The sequence below is a fragment of the Periplaneta americana genome, chromosome 1, assembly GCF_040183065.1.
Source record: "Periplaneta americana isolate PAMFEO1 chromosome 1, P.americana_PAMFEO1_priV1, whole genome shotgun sequence".
NCBI classification, from domain to species: Eukaryota; Metazoa; Arthropoda; class Insecta; order Blattodea; family Blattidae; genus Periplaneta; species Periplaneta americana.
The window spans coordinates 124,609,458-124,626,043 of NC_091117.1; the positions used below are offsets into that span (position 1 = coordinate 124,609,458).

At 35.4% G+C, this 16,586-nt stretch overlaps 1 protein-coding gene across 2 annotated transcripts in view; it reads right to left on the reverse strand.

Annotated features, from left to right (window-relative positions):
- The window catches only part of LOC138700406 (peripherin-2-like), a 37,212-nt gene extending 21,242 nt beyond the window's left edge, over nucleotides 1–15,970 (reverse strand). Inside the window, exon 1 of one of the 2 annotated variants that reach the window (XR_011332347.1) lies at nucleotides 15,759–15,970. Coding sequence is in view for 1 of the 2 variants with exons in the window: in XM_069827026.1 (XP_069683127.1) it covers nucleotides 6,542–6,621 (80 nt within the window). In the remaining variant the exon portion in view is untranslated. Of the gene's footprint in view, nucleotides 1–6,541; nucleotides 7,185–15,758 lie in introns of those variants that run through there. The other variant, XM_069827026.1, reaches the window with a different exon arrangement.
- Nucleotides 15,971–16,586: the final 616 nt, after the last annotated feature.

Genomic DNA, 16,586 nt, shown 5'->3' on the forward strand with positions numbered 1-16,586 from the left:
TGATGACGAAGATAGAACCAATCTTCAAAACGTCGTGAAACTATATTTTATCAACTAGCAATGGAAAAAGTTCATTCTACTCTATCAACAAATATTAATCCACCATTGCTCTCCCCGTCATTCACATCTATACTTTTTTTTATTGAAATCGATGCTTTTAGAACAGTGTGTACAACATTTCGTGGTGTAAGTACAATAAATATTGCTGTGTAACTGTGGAAGATAAGATATCACCTACTCAAATGCTTCCATAATGGAAGCTTTCAGAAACCAAAAAGTGTTACTTTGTTATATTATAAACAAAATACCTATTGCCCTAATGGACACTCCTGAGTTTTGTAGTTTTCCCATAATACTATGAATCCTAATTCCAGAATCACAGTAGACAGTTTACCTTTCGATTTCATCTGTAATTTTTGCATGATTTTTTATTATACGCAGTCAAACAGATGCATGACACAATAAGTAGATGAAAAGGAGACGCAAAGTGGCCAATATTTCTCAACCTTTTTGATAATGACTCCCCTCTTTTCTTCACATTACTTTAGTGCGAACTCCTAGCCTAAGGTGCAGAATGTAGAGTCCATTCTAAACTGTCTAGTTTGGAATTAGACGACTATCAAACAATCAGAGATTTATCACAACAATGAACGAGGAGCAGACAAAATTATTTTCCTTCCCTCTTTCATTCTGTTGCAGCGAAAACATGTTGCTTTTGTTAATAAGAGGAAGCTCTATAGATGATATCAATTAAAAGGTAAAATAATTTAAATATGTTTTTGTTAACGTATAAAATAGTGTGATGTTTAAATTTTCATAGAAAAAATGTTAAAAATTGTTATTATTAATGTTATTTTATTATTATTATTATTACTATGTAGTTGTTGTTGTTGTTGTTATTCTTGGCCACCCTTTAACTGCTTTTCAGCACCTCGATTGAGAATCTCTGCTTTACACAAAGAGATTCCTGTTATGTGCAATGGAATAAAACTATGCTTGATGGCGGATATTGAAAAACTGTATGGAGCACAAAAATACGAGTATTTACTGGTCTGTAGAAGAAAGAGCCTACTGTGAAATGGGCCATAAAAAAATAAAGTCAGAGTCAAGCAATATTCCTGCATTATACTTCAGAATACTGCATAAGTACGGTAGTCTACTTATATACAGACTGTCTCATTTAAAATTAATTAAACAATACCTACTTATGTTTTTTATTGATAATACAATTTTACATAAATAACACATAAAAAATATGTTCCTTGCACCAAAAATATGTAAATAATTAAATAATGCAATAAGAACATCAGTACTAACACAGTGTACTGAAGTTGTTCCTGACCATCCTGACAGTATTACAATGTAAATAACAATAAAAATCGTGTACCTAGAAACTGACCTAGTTATTAAGTAGTACCGGTACAGTATACATAGGCTTACAAAAAAAATTACCAGAATGTGCTGGAATTAATGTTTGATATCTCTCTGTACTTCGACATGTCTTAATTTTTATTTCACATAGCACTAATGCAATATTTTTATTACCGGTATGTGTTTTTAATTAAGATATCGCTTTATATGGCAGTATTTTTCCACACCACTTACAGCCCTTTGATGTGGAAGAATGAGAAATGTAAATGGCTCTAGATAGAAGGTGTTAATCATTATATATTTTCAAGCAGAGAATATAACATACCCTGTTGGTGAAATGCCTCCTAGGTTGGGATCAAACCATGGTATCATAAACCATTCTTTGTAGGATTTACTTCCACAGCATTGGAACTTTATCTGCAGCATGTCTACCTCAATCTTAGTTGAAATGTCATTTCCGTATTTTTTCATTGCATCCAAAATACCATTATGCATACTTTCTTGGATATGTTGTGCATGAATGTAGCACAGCACTATGATAGAAATTATACTTATTGATATGATGCCAGTCGCAATTACATACCAAAATAAGAAGGCATTCAAACGCAGTTGGTAAATATGAGTTCTAGATTTTATAATGCAGTAAAGGCCGAAGCTATTTACAGGAATACAAATTAAGGCCAAAACTGCAAGCACAGCTGGAAGTAAGTGACCTTCATTGCTTAAAATCATATTAATGTAATCACCCACTGCCTGTTTAATACGGACTGCAGCTACTATTAATCCAGATGATATAAACAAAACTATAACATGTAAAGTTATGACAACAGTATTTAAGTTTCTTAATTGGTATTTAGAAAATGTGAATTTCGGAAATGCCATTTCTTTCACTTGCAATACTGTGGTAAACTAAACTTCATTCTAATGCCATGGAAACAAACAATAAGCTAACTGAATTTGTACAACACTGAAATTTTTTCCAACTGAACTTACGGTGATCTGCGTGTTTACACAATTTTACAAAGTGCGATAATGAAAGTGATCTTTTGTGATACCAGTACATTTAATTTGAACTCAGATCTGTCCAGTTGTAACAATTGGCGGGTATGACACTTATGTACACGAAGCAAAATTTTTGTCAGAGTAATTTTTAATCGAATTAAGGAAGAAGTTAAAGACAAGTTAAGGAGAACACAATAATTTGGCTTCAGACCACAGACATCATAAGCACAATGAGAATAATTATGTAACTATCACTTGAATGGAACAATTCACTTTATTTGTATTTGTTGACTTTGTTACAGCCTTTGATTCTCTGAACAGAGAAGTCATACGGAGAAATCAAACAAATTGGATGCCTATAAAAATTACAAACATCATTAGAAGTATGTATGACAATTATGTCTGCTATATTCCAGAATCACATCAAGGCAAACTCTCACTATTTTTTCCCTCCATGAGTGGAGTAAAACAAGGCTGCTTGCTATCGCAGATTCTGTTTGTTTTAGTGCTGGATGACATAATGAAAGGAGTACGGCATATAGTAGACAACAAAGAGATATACAATGGGGACTACTGCTAAGAGCTGACGAGAAAGAGAGTGGGGCATGAGGAGAGGGATGCTGTTATCACTGTGAATCCCCACTGCACATAGTACTATGCATTGAACTGTAATAATAATTCACATACCTTGTGCTCTTGCTCTTGCATAGTCATGTTATGAATCCATGTGTTGCGGTTATTAATATTTGTCATATGCCGTCTCCTCTTGTCGTTCCTCTCTCCAACGTGTAGTCGAGGTAGAGAGGGGAAATGGGAGAGACGTGACAAGATGGCTGTAGCTTGTGGGGGTGATGATAAGAAATTATGGTGAAGTTTAAGGAAAGACTGTTTTTAAAATAACATTTGTTTATTACAGAAATAACAATAAAAGTATAACTGTGGTTCCCTCCTAGTTCTGTGGTAGGGTAAACGGGGGAGTCGTTATAGAAATTGATAATTTAGAAATTCGTCCTGAGGCTTCGATGTGGGGAGAGTTGTGATGGGTGATAGTGAAGTAACATTTGAGTGAGAGGGAGGTAGGGGTAACGAGAGTGCCTGGAGAAAATCGGCTTGCTCTCATGTGCGTTGTGGGGGGGGGGGCAGGATAGCGAGAGAGATGGAATCGGGTAGAAGGTCAGTTCTCTAGTTCGAAGGATCAACACAGCATACTGTGCGACTTACCGACTTCGAGAACAAGCTCCTGGCATCGGAGGATCAACACAGCGTACTGTGTGACTTACCGACTTCAGGAGTGGGGAAGGGTAACCTCTATCATCGACGGATCAAACAGAGCTAACTCGCGACTTACCGACTCCAGAGGGGGGGGGGGGGTTTGAGGTGATGGTTGTGTTTTATCGAACAAGCCGGGATAAGTGCGGGGAGTCGAAGTCAGGAGGGTGAGAGATAAGGATGATCAGGGGAAAGAAATGGGTGGGTTGGAGGTGGTGATGAGACTTGTAGCAAGACGAGAATAAAATAAGTTTAGGATACAGACATAAGAAGTGAGGAAGATTCAGCTGGTGTAGCAAAGAATATAGGAGACAGGGGCGCAGCTTGGCTCCCTGTTCCCGGAGTGGTGGCCTTGTGTAGACACGTCTGAACAAAAGACAACCATAGCATAGGCCGGTTGGAAGACTGCTGCTAGTGACGGAGGATGTGTTAGAGCTACCTCTTTGCCATCTAGCTAACGAGTAAGTTTGGACTCGGGCTCAGCTGTATTTATACCCTTCTCAGTGGTTTGGGACGCCGTTGACGTCACAGTGCCTGGGGGCATTTCTACTGTCAACGTGACTCATCGCTGCGAGATCCTTGCTTTCTCCCTTACTCCCTGGTTGAGTGAAAGAGAAGGCCTCATGGCCTTAACTCTGCCAGGCAAAATAAACCTACTATTACTACTACTACACATGTCGTTTGCGCAGGTAGGTTTGAACCGTTTAAAGTAGGACGCACGGGCATCTAAAATTGATATACACAACATATTGTTTCATTTTCTTTATCATATTTATAAAGATTGTGTTTTATTCGTCATGTTTCATTCGTACATGTGTTGCGGTTACTAATATTGTTTCATTTTTATTACAGTGTATATAAAGATTGTGTTTTATTCGTCCATGTGTTGCAGTTACTGATATTGTTTAATTTTCATTAGTGTTTATAAAGATTGTGTTTTATTTGTCATAATAACTAAGTTAATGGTAATATTAGTAGGCATATAATTAATTTCGTATTGGTATATAGTATTTTATAATGGAACCACAGAGGAAAAAAGGAAAAACAGTACACAGTGCCCAGGAAATTATTGGAAGGGTTATATTTGCTTGTGAGGAGGAAGCACGACAAGGGAAACTTATCCACAAGTAAAACAAGCAAATTTACGAATATCTCATTACACTGGTATTTCAGTCAGTTCAGTAACAAGAATTCTTAGAGAAGGTGCTGATGCTGGTGAGACTTCCCTTTCTACTCCAGGGAAACACAGAAAGTGCCAAAAGGAAAGAAATGTTCATTTGGAAGATTTTGATAAGAGGGTAATTCGAGATACCATTAGTGAATTTTATTTAGTGAGAAAACAGGTGCCCACATGTCTAAAACTGTTACCTGCGTTGAAAGAAAAAATAAACTTTCCATGGGGGATACATTCTTGAGAAGGGTTTCGAAAAATATGGGTTCTAAATGGAAAAAATGTCAGAATGCGAGAAAATTATTAATTGAATGCCTACATATTATTGATTGGTGTTGTATGTATCTGAGGGCAATATGGCGATTCAAAGAGCAACATTGCCGTATAATATAATATATTGATGAAACCTGGATAGATAACAATTTGATGGTCCATAAATATTGGCAGAGTGACAGTAAATCAGGAGTATTGACTAAGTCAAGTTCAACTAATCGCCTTATAGTCGTTCATGCTGGTTCAGAAAGTGGTTTCGTGGAAAATTCATTACTAATTTTCCAGTCTGGTAGGGCTACAGGAAATGACCACGGCCAGATGAATTCAACAAATTTTGAACGCTGGGTTAACACTCAGATCCTGCCTAATCTGCCAGAAAAAAGTGTTGTTGTTATGGATAATGTTACATACCACTCTTTTCAAGAAAACAAATCACCAACAGGGAATTCTGTAAGAGCAGAAATGATTTCGTGGCTGGAGAATAATAACATGCCTTTCACTGTAGAAATGAGGAAAACTGAACGTTTTATGTTAATAGAAAGACACAAATTCCCAGGAAACACATTTCGTATCGATCAAATTTTGAAATTTCATAGCCATGATGTTCTCAGACTGCCTCCATATACGTGCGACCTTAGTCCAATTGAGCTTGCATTGACAAAAGTAAAACGCCTGATACATGAAAAAAACGTTGCTGTAGAAATTTCAATGGTAGTACTGAGGGACAAAACAACGAAAGCATTTTCATCAGTTACCGGGAGTGATTGGTTAGGGTACTGCAATCATGTGCGGAAGCTGGAGACTCAGTACTGGGAAAAGGATGGGTTGTTGGAAAACACTTTAGATGAGTTCACATTGCAATGGGGGGGTGCCGAAAGTGATACTAGTGACTCGAGTGACTCACAATCAGATCAAGAAAGTGACGACAATGAGCTTGTCTGTCCACTGTCGGACAGCGAATAAGGAAGCTCATCTTTCATCATATCACGTGAGTTAAATTAAATAATTTTTTTTTTTTTGTATACCAGAATTATAAGCAGCCTTTATTGTTGCTGAAAATCATTACAATATAATATTAATTTAATAACACTTCGCTCTTTTGTTTTCACAGATTACATATTCATTGTTTGCATCTGTTATAAAATCGACATTAATTCATTAATATTTATTTTATTTTATTAATATCCTTTTATAATTCTGTTGTACAAAAAAATAGTGTATGAAACTCGTACAATGTAAACTCGTTCAGCCTACAATGTTATGCAATTATATTCATTACTACTCATGTAATAAATTATAACATTGTAAACTTATTGATTATAATATACTATTATTACATTAATGTACACAATTTTTTTTTTTTTTTTTTTTTTTTGCAGATTAAATTATTCTTAAATTGTCGAATTCCTGACTAAAGTAACAGAAGAAAATTAAATTTAAGTAGGCTCTACTTACTGCCCGTGTCTCGTTTCCTGAGCTGTTTCTTTGCGGGGCGAGACGAAGAGAGGGAGAGTGGGAGGTCCTGGGTACCGCATGTGCAGTTGGTAGCTTACTACTCTATGTTCAACACATCGGCCTTTTCAGGATTGCTTTCGTCAGCTATGGAGCAAACTCAGTCATCGATAAGCGAATGTATAGGCTGTCTCCTCACAAAACAAATTATGTTTTTCTCATCAATTCCTGTAATTAAACATTAATGCCAGTGGTAGACTATAGTCTCTACTTGAGATTATCGACCTAATCACGATCAGGGTTGTCACACAGTCTGTGTACTAGACTGTGGTTGTCATGTATACACATCTGTAAACTCTTTCCTCTATGGCAGTGTTTCTCAAACTTTTTCCATCACGAAACCCCTTTTAATCTAAAGTGTAACTGCGGAATCCTTATAATATTTTATTAGTAGGCCTATTTAATAATTAACATACAAGTGAAAGCTAGTATCTCAATAATTCTCTTCAGTGGGACAAATGTATTTGCCTTTTTAAGTCTGCAATCTGGTTTTATGGCGGAAAGTTGTAGTCTCATTTCTACTTCTGCATTTTGTCTGTTTCGGTATTTTGTTTTAGTGAACATATACACAGAGAATCTAGTGATGAAAATGATAAGCATTATTTTCCGTTTCAGATGTTCATTAAACATATTATTACGCATATTATTGGGATATTATTATTATTATTATTATTATTATTATTATTATTATTATTATTATTATCGGTGGTTTCATGTTGTTATTATTGAATCATATTTTCGTAACATTTATATATTTTTATAGTATCCACTAAGTATAAAATAGCTGCAGTTAATAGTCGGCTAAGACACTTGCTTACCTGTCCAGAGTTGCGCTCGGACACAGGTTCGATTCCTACTTGTGCTGATTACCTGGTTGGGGTTTGGGATTTTTCCGAGGTTTTTTCCAACAGTAAGGCGAATGTCAGGTAATCTATGGCGAATCCCCAGCCTCATCTCGCCAAATACCATTTCGCTATCACCAACCCCATTGATGCTAAATAACCTATACCTAGTTGATACAGTGTCGTTAAATAACCTAGTAAAAAAAAAAGTATAAAATAAAATTTAAAATCATATAGGGCTCACAGAACCCGGCAACATACTTTGAGAAACGCTCTTCTATGGTAATTCAGCAGTTGTCCAGACTGAACGAAGAGTGGCACATACATTTTCAGAAATCGCCATCAGAGATAACAGCGATAGTGGTAACCACGATTAGAATCTCCAGTATTATAAACAGTAAAGACCCCTGGAATGGTATAGGATAATGTTTTCAGAACATGTAATATGCTACAGTGTTGCACGCTGCAGCTGCCGTGGCAGTCCGAGCAGACCTAAGAGGCGTGTCTGTAAGCCCTAGGGAGCTCTCGGCTCAGGAATTGAGACATGGGCATAAATGCTTTGAGAATAACTTAACTTAATTTATTGTTAACAATAAAAAAAATTCTTTCGCATTAAAATGTTAAATTAGAAACGTGACTAATATTTTCAGGACACATAGTACTAAGATGCATGCGATAGAAATGTTATGATGCCAGTCAATCCGCAGTGTGCTGGTATCCATTGAAAAACTATTTTTTTCTTTAGGTTGTTGAGGTGAAATAGGCATTTCCAGCACTCAAGAATTTGTTGACTTTTTGATGTTAAAGTGGATGTTTTAGCTAAAATGTCTGCTTTTAAGTCAGAAAGAATTACTGCTTGTGGAATTGAGCTATTCTGTATAGAAGATTTTGAAGTGTCATAGATATGGCCTCAACTTCTCCATCAAAATTTGTAGTACCAAATCCAAGGGGTTTGTGAAAGGAGAACAGATGGCATGTAGCTCCAGCACCTGCTCCGATTTGATTTGTTAGCAAGGAGCCATCAGTAAAAATATGGAGCCATCGTTGTTCTGGGAATCTTGTAAGGATTGTTTCTAAGGCTAATGATTTCAGTACGTCTTTCGGAGTGTCATCTTTTTTGACATCCTCCAATAGGTCTGTATAATGTTCAATATCTAGCATTTGTAATGGGTTTACTTTAAGAAGTAGATTTTCTTTGTTAGTAAGAAGAGTTATCTGTTTTTTGATACCATGAACTTTAGAGAGAAAACTTTCCAGTGTTTTGAGATTTGTTGTAAAATTTTTTGTCTGCCAGGTGTTGAAGGCAAGTCTAATTAACTTTTCATACTGTATAACAGCAGTCTTTTCTAGTTCGTATTGAAGAGGTTGCTGATTTGTTGGTATTTCCACAGCTGCTATTGGGGTAGATTTTACAGCCCTTTGATTAGTCTAAGGCTTTGGTTCTGGAAACATTGGATTGTGTTAAGGTTTGCTGTTATAAGAACTTCACCACAATATGTGAATAAAGTTTTATATACACATTATATGTTGTATTTAGTGTATCTCTTGAGCATCCCCATTTTTTCCCTGACAGCCTTTTCAATAGTGACAGGCATCTTTCAGCTATTTGTTTTATGTATTCTAAATGTGTTTTCCATGTAAGTTTAATGTCAAATATCATTCCTAAATATTTTGCTGTTTGTGTTTCTGCTAAGGGTTAGTTTTATGGTTAATGGTTTTTTCCATAATGAGAAAATTTGGTAATTGAATTTGACAGTGTTTATTGTCATTGAATTTTTGGAGGACCACCATTTTAAGGTACCCAATGAGTGTTGTACTTTTTTTCTTTCGTTAAGCTTTTAGTTTTTGGAGTGGAGTCCCATCTTGCAAGATCATCGGCAAAGAGTGCACATTTTACTCCAGATTCTTGGAGTTTACTTGGCAGTTCATTGATATATATCACAGTCTACTATATACAGTCGCGAAGCTTGAGGTGATTTTTTGCAAATCTCGTGATAAAGCGCTCCAAGCGGTTTGCAACTAGAAACAATAGACTGTCCACGGTCGACTTTGGACTGTATCGTATTTCCATCGAGTGCTAGCTCGTTGCGTATTTCACATTGATGCTTGTGAAATGTTCGTTATTGGTTGTAATGAAAATGTTAATGGCTAAAATACAATAATTGGAATACCGGTAATAATATTTTACTAGAGACGTAGAAAAATTAAGTTTGTTTTAATGAAATTTATTGATCACGTTTTATTTTAAATTCTGGTGGGATTATTATTGCTTAGGCCTACTTTTTTTTTCAAAGGATATGTTTTTAATTATAGCTGTTAATTTTGTTGTTATTTCTATTTGTTACTTTACTAGAGATGTAGAAAAAGTCTGTTGCAATAAAATTTATTGATCACGTTTTATTTCCAATTCCGGTGTGATTATTATTGCTTAAACTCATCCCACTTTGTTAACTATGTAAGCCTACACTACAAGTACCGGTACACATAAGTTACTCCATTAATTCATATTTCCATTATTATTGTTGTAAAGGGAAATGCAAATTAATATTTATTGGTTTCATAGTTAATTATCGCTATAATCTTGAATGAGTGAAGCGATTATAGTAAATTTCAGTTCGTTTTGCACAAACCAAAATAATATTAACCTATTTCTTGCAGGTATCTTCGAGTTTATGGTGGAATTTAATATACTTCATTAAAATAATAAATTAACTTTATGCATTTAATATTTCAATAATGGAAGAAAGGTGTTAAAATTTGTCGTCTACTAGGAGAGAGATCTGCGATGATGAGGCGATAGTAGCGATCCTAGTGGTGGGCAACTACCCATGTTTGCATTTTTACTACATATTGAGCTTTGCGACTGTATATAGTAGACTGTGTATATATGTTAAACAATGTTGTGCTTAGAACTGCTCCTTGAGGTAAGCCATGGTGTATCTGTCTATATTTAGGTGTATTCTTTCCGTATCTGGAAGCAATGAAGTGTTGGGTTAGGAAGTGGGATACCCATGTATATAATAGACCTTGTATACCCAAAGCTTGCATTTTTTCTAATAATTTTTTTCTGGAGATAGAATCGTATGCACTTTGGAAATCAATAAAGACTGCTAATGTATCTTCTCTTCTATTGAATGAATCTTTAATTTCCTGGCTAATTAGGAGAGTTTGTTCGTTTGTTGAATGAAACTCTCTGAATCCAACTTGACATGGCCAAAGTACGTTTTGTGATTCTAAGAACCAGTTTAACCTGTTGGAAACCATTTTTTCCATAATTTTTGCTATAATGCTGGTAAGGGCAATGGGTCTGTAGTTTTTTATGTCAGAAGCTAATTTGTCTTTCTTTAATACTGGTACCGTATAATTATTGCTTTTCTCCTTTCAGCAGGTACTGTTGTTTTCCATGATAGATTATAAAGGGTAAGAAGTTTCTGTTTAGCTATTTTTCCTAGATTTTTTATAAATTCCGGGTATATCTAATCAGGTCCAGGGGATTTTTTGGTTGGCAAGCTATTGATTGCTATATTTAGTTCTTGCATAGTAAAGTCTTCAGAGAAAATGTTGCAGTAATTATTAGGATTATTTTTTTTACATTGGTTTAAGATCTTTCTTAAATGTTTGGTAGACTTTGTAGGTTTGTGGGAGTTAGCATAATGTCTATTAAAAGCTTCTGCTATCATTGAGTCATTGTTCAGGGATTTGTTATTGTACACAATGGGCGTTTTGGTTTCTTGTTTTTGGGCATTATTTACTTTTTGTATGAATTTATATGCTTTTTTCCCGTCTGTTCTGTAATCCATTTTGTGTAAGAAATTATGAAAGTATTCTCTTTTTGCTGTATTAATTTCTCTTTTGAGTATTGCACATTTTTTCCTCCATTCTTGGGTATCATTTGTATTTTTTGTGTTGTCTGCTATCATTCTGGCAGTATCTCTCTCTGATTTCAGTTGTTCTAGGTGTGAATTCCAGAAGGGTTTATAATGTTTTACTTGGCCTCGAGGTATGCATTTTTTTTAGCTGTTTCTAAGATTGTTTTGCATAGATGTTTGTTCATGTGGTCAGGTTGTTCTTGTTGATCAGTATGCTCTTTAAGTTTACTATCTAGTGTAATTATGTATTTGTTCCAATCACCCTTTTTAAAATTCCAATATAATTTCCAATTGTGATTATTCTTTTGTGTGTTGTCTAATTTTATGGAGGCAATGATTGCTCTATAGCCAGATCCTGGGTCTTCTACAACGTTTCGTTTGATGTTACGGGTAATATCTGAGGAAGCAAGCAAGAGGTCAGGATTACTGCCTGATCCTGAAAAGTGAATAAAAGTTGGGGGATCTTCTTTCCTATAAATGAGTTCGAAGGTTGTGGTATTTATGAAATATTCTATTATCTTCCTTGTTGGATCTATGTTTTCGTAGCCCCAACTTTTGGAGTGACCGTTAAAGTCTCCTATTATTATTGTGTTATTTTTTGTTTTCTGGGAGGATTATATATACTGTATAATTTAAAATGAGTTTTATGGATCCACAAATTTATTTTAACTAACTCAGATGTATCATCAATGTCCATTTCTTTTATAATTTCAATTATGAAGTAATGTCATTTTTTATTCCAACTAAGATACTGCTGCTTATTTGTGTCTTTTTTGGTAATAATTTTAAAATAAATCCTATAAAATGGAAGTACTTAATCTGATCAAGTGATAAATTTGCGTCTTGGATAAAAAATACGTCTATGTTGCTGTCAGTCACAATTTTATTAAGTTCTACTCTTTTGGATTGGGAAAGGCCACCTGCATTCCATTGTAGTATCTTAATCATTCTTCTATTTGCCATTGAGATTGGAGTAGTAGTCCCTGCCCAAAGATCCGAATGGGGGACTTTTTTATCTCCGGAATTAAGTTTTACTCCTCCATTCATCATTAAAAGTGGAGTGCTAGTTTAGCACAAATGTAACCATTTTAGATTGAGCACCATCTTTTTCTGCTTTGGCGATTACTTCGTTCATACATTACCCCCAAAATGTTTGGAGGGCCACACCCGTCGTTGGTTGGTGGGTTCATTCGACCTAGTCGGGAGGATTATCAATGTAAGTCCACCGACCTTTTCCCCTGTTTATCCGCAAGGGGACCCTCACAGGCCATGATGGGTCAGCATGTCAATAATTGTCGTGGTTCTACTGTATGGAGGTGTTGGTTGTCCTCTTCCCACGCTGGGACTATTCTTAGCTTTTCCTCACCTCTTACCAACCAGCAAGTTAGAAATGTCCAACTTTCCTGATCTGGTCGTCTGGTTCATTGGATACTAAGCCCCCCACTGTGGCAAGGTGATAGTCTCTGGGGGGTTCCACCTCAAGTAAAACACTATTAAATGCTATCTCCTCCCGTGACTTCACCTCATCATAAATTAGGATTCCCATTGTTTTGTTTTTGTCAGTTTCATCAATAAAACGGTTTTGTGGAAGGAAGTGGTAAGAATTCATGGTTCAAACAATGTCTATAACCTTCTGGGGATTGTAGTAAAAATGAATTACTAGGTATCATAGTAACATGTTTGTTTGTTTGTAGTAACCTGCATTGGTTTTCTGCTTCTTATTAAAGTCTTAAATTCTAAAAGTGTTTTCTTTACAATTTAATAAGTAGAAAAGCAATATAGGTTGCTACAACAAACAAACACGTTACTATGACATCTAATAATTCATTTTTACTACAGGGAATTTATTTTGAACAATAAACTTTATAGAAAAAATTCACTGTCATAACACATGCCTCTTGCAGCCTTGACCTGGCACTTATTTACCATGGTGCAGCAGAGGAAGCAAGTCCTGTTCTGTGACCTTATCATGTGCCATGGCTATATCACCAATGGATGAGGAGAGGGAAGATAGGCTTTAGTCTAAGATGAAGTTCCATTTTTTTATTTTTATTTTAGTAGGTTATTTTACGATGCTTTATCAACATCTTAGGTTATTTAGCGTCTCAATGAGGTGAAGGTGAGAATGCCAGTGAAATGAGTCCGGGGTCCAACACCGAAAGTTACCCAACGCATTTACTCATATTTGTTTGAGGGAAAACCCCGAAAAAACCTCAACCAGGTAACTTGCCCTGACCAGGAATCGAACCTGGGCCACCTGGTTTCACGGCCAGACGCACTAACCGTTACTCCACAAGTGTGGACATGAAGTTCAATGTCGTTAGATTCGTATAATACCGTATCATCATGAAACAAACTCTTTTTCTAATAGCTCATTCATTCCCCTCTCGCACAGCTCACATGCCAGGTCTCGCCTTCTTATCTATATCAATTATTAATTTCTGTTTCTTGCTCAGGAACTTGCAATTGCATTTACATTCCTCCCAATTATCTCCTGGCTTAGTTGCCTCATAGGTGGAGCCTTATTGGTATCACTTGTGAGATTCAGACCTGTCTTCTGACAGTTGACTAAAAACGACATCTAAGTTGCCTTATATGTTCTTATAATTTACACATAATGTGGAATATGCAATATTCCTACTTCGTTGAGAAATTCTGAGCGTCTTCAGCAGGAATTGACTCGTATACAGTATGGCAACATTTATTTGTCTATGATGGCAACACTGATGGTTATTTGTTAAGAAACATAGACTTACTAAATAACCGCTAGACCCACTGCCATCGTGATCTAGACCAGGCCGTAATGCAGGTTGTGTGACGTCACTCGATGAGTCGGGTTTTTCTATTTGAGTATACGGAGCTGAGTGAAATATATTACTTTATAGCGTGTCGGCGCTCAATTTTATTTAGTGTAATGTGTGTATAAGACCCCTTCACACTTCTTATTGCATAATATGTTGCAGAAATAATTACAAAACTGTGTTATTTTAATGTGAACGGAGTTTTACATGTTAACATAACCTGGTTGCAACAACATTTTAAGTTTGGAATGGAAGCTATTTTGAGATATAATAAAGAAGAATTATTTATATTGTGATTTTAATTTAGCACATCTGCCTTCCTTACTTGTAGGTACAAAATTTACCACAGTCCCTCCTATGAAATTAGTGTATGTACAGTTGTGTGTTAATCTGGTAGGTTAGATAAATACAATTCATTACAACCCAGTATAGTAGGGAACAAATAAATAATACAATTAAATTTTTATTCAATGTAATATGTGCATAAGTTCCATTTATGTGTTGCATAATGTGGCAGGAATAATAAATAAACCTGTTATTTTTATATGAAGAGAATTTACCATGTTAACATAACCTATCTGCGTCAACATTTTAGGCTTAAGTTGAGAACGAAAACTGTTTTGAGATTTAATAAAGAAGAATATATTTTTAGGATAAACTTCAGAACACGGTTACCGTCCTTACGTATAGGTAGAAAATTCACCACAGTCCCTCCTATGAAATGTACATACGTTATATTACTTAGTAGCGCTGAGGTATAGTTCCGGTAATTTCTGAACTGAAAACAGTTGAATTTATTTTTTGTGGAGATGCATTTGATCCTACAAGCAAGGCATATTAAAATCCTGAACGAACCGAACTAATTTGTATATGCAAGATGTATGAATACGAAGGGAACTACCTCAGCGCTAGTTTAGCCCTAGTAACATACTAAACTAATCAGACTTCAGACTGGAGTACCGTCTGAAACGAATAAATACAATTGAAGTGTAGACAAATTGCATTTATAAGTTATACGTAGCGTTATGCTTAATTATAATGCATAATTGCGAATATGGAAATAAGGCAAGTACTGATAGAATAAACATAACCTATAACTTCAACACATTAAAATATGCGTGCGATGCAACTGAAAATTGTTGAAACGTGCATAAATGAATGTGCAAGAATTTCGTAATGAAGCATGAGTGCTTTATTTCAACTAATTACAATTCTAGATACTGTAACAGTAATGAAAACTATAGGGTATAATTTTTCTTAATATACTATATGTATCTGTATATGTATAGTTCAAATTGTGTATATTATCAAACGTCGTATTATTTACTCGTATAATATAGGTTATTCACAAATAAAAAGGGCGCAATAATTTAAATTTAATAAGACAAATACGGTAAACTAACAATAATGGATTAGACAAGAGTAACATTGGTAACGCTGCACTTAGGCCTAATCACAACACTTTACAATCCAGTCAATGTTTCACTTTCACGTATATATTATTACACATATTTAGCCTACTGTTTATAAGACCAAAATTTCACTTAACCACATAAGGGCGCAATATTTAATCGAAATAAAGGCAGGTATTACACATACGAACTTTGCCTGCAACAACGTAATTTTCACACCAAAAATAATATTATACCTTAAATTGCAAGTAAATTATGTCTCAAGTGTCTCACAATCACTGTTTAAAATTTTACTGACGCAATTACACTGCATTTCAGAGAAATATGTGTTATTCTTCATGCACTGCAACTAATTCATATGGTTGAAAGACCGCCTTTCGCGATCAGCTGTTAAGCGAATCACGTGGTCTGCCTTACGGCCTGTATTAGACGTTGCTTACGGGATTACACATATAATAATCTCGTAAGCAACGGTATTAGATCACGATGGCAGTGGCTAGACCGCTCACTGGCGCTAGTGTTATGTTCCCAAATTGAACAGTCGACGAGCGGCCATTTGCTTGGTAGAGCTGAATAAGTATGGTTCGTTCATGTGCTGCTTTTTATTGCAATAATGCACACGGATGTAACGATAAAGAAGGAAGGAATGTTATATTTCACTGGTTAGATAATCCTTAATTTCTACGACGTTTTTTTCTCCATATTATGTTACAGAAGACAAACTATTGTACTTGCCATGTGACAATGCTTCAAGTTTCCTCTGAGTAAAGATTCCCTTAACCGAAAGTGGATAGGTGCAATCCGCAGAGAGAATTTCTACCCTACATTGAATCATTCAGTGTGTTCAACTTATTTCGAAGATAGTAATTGCCTTTCAAACTACGTTATTATACATTGTTATTGTCCTTCACTCACTCTATATCATTCATTTTCTTCAAACAGCTGTTGTTTCAGTGCATACACGACTAATAAAATTATTCACCGAACTTAAACATACAGAAACTGCATAAATTATAGAAATATTTTTTTTTAATGTAACTGATTGAAAGTAATTCCTGTCTTAG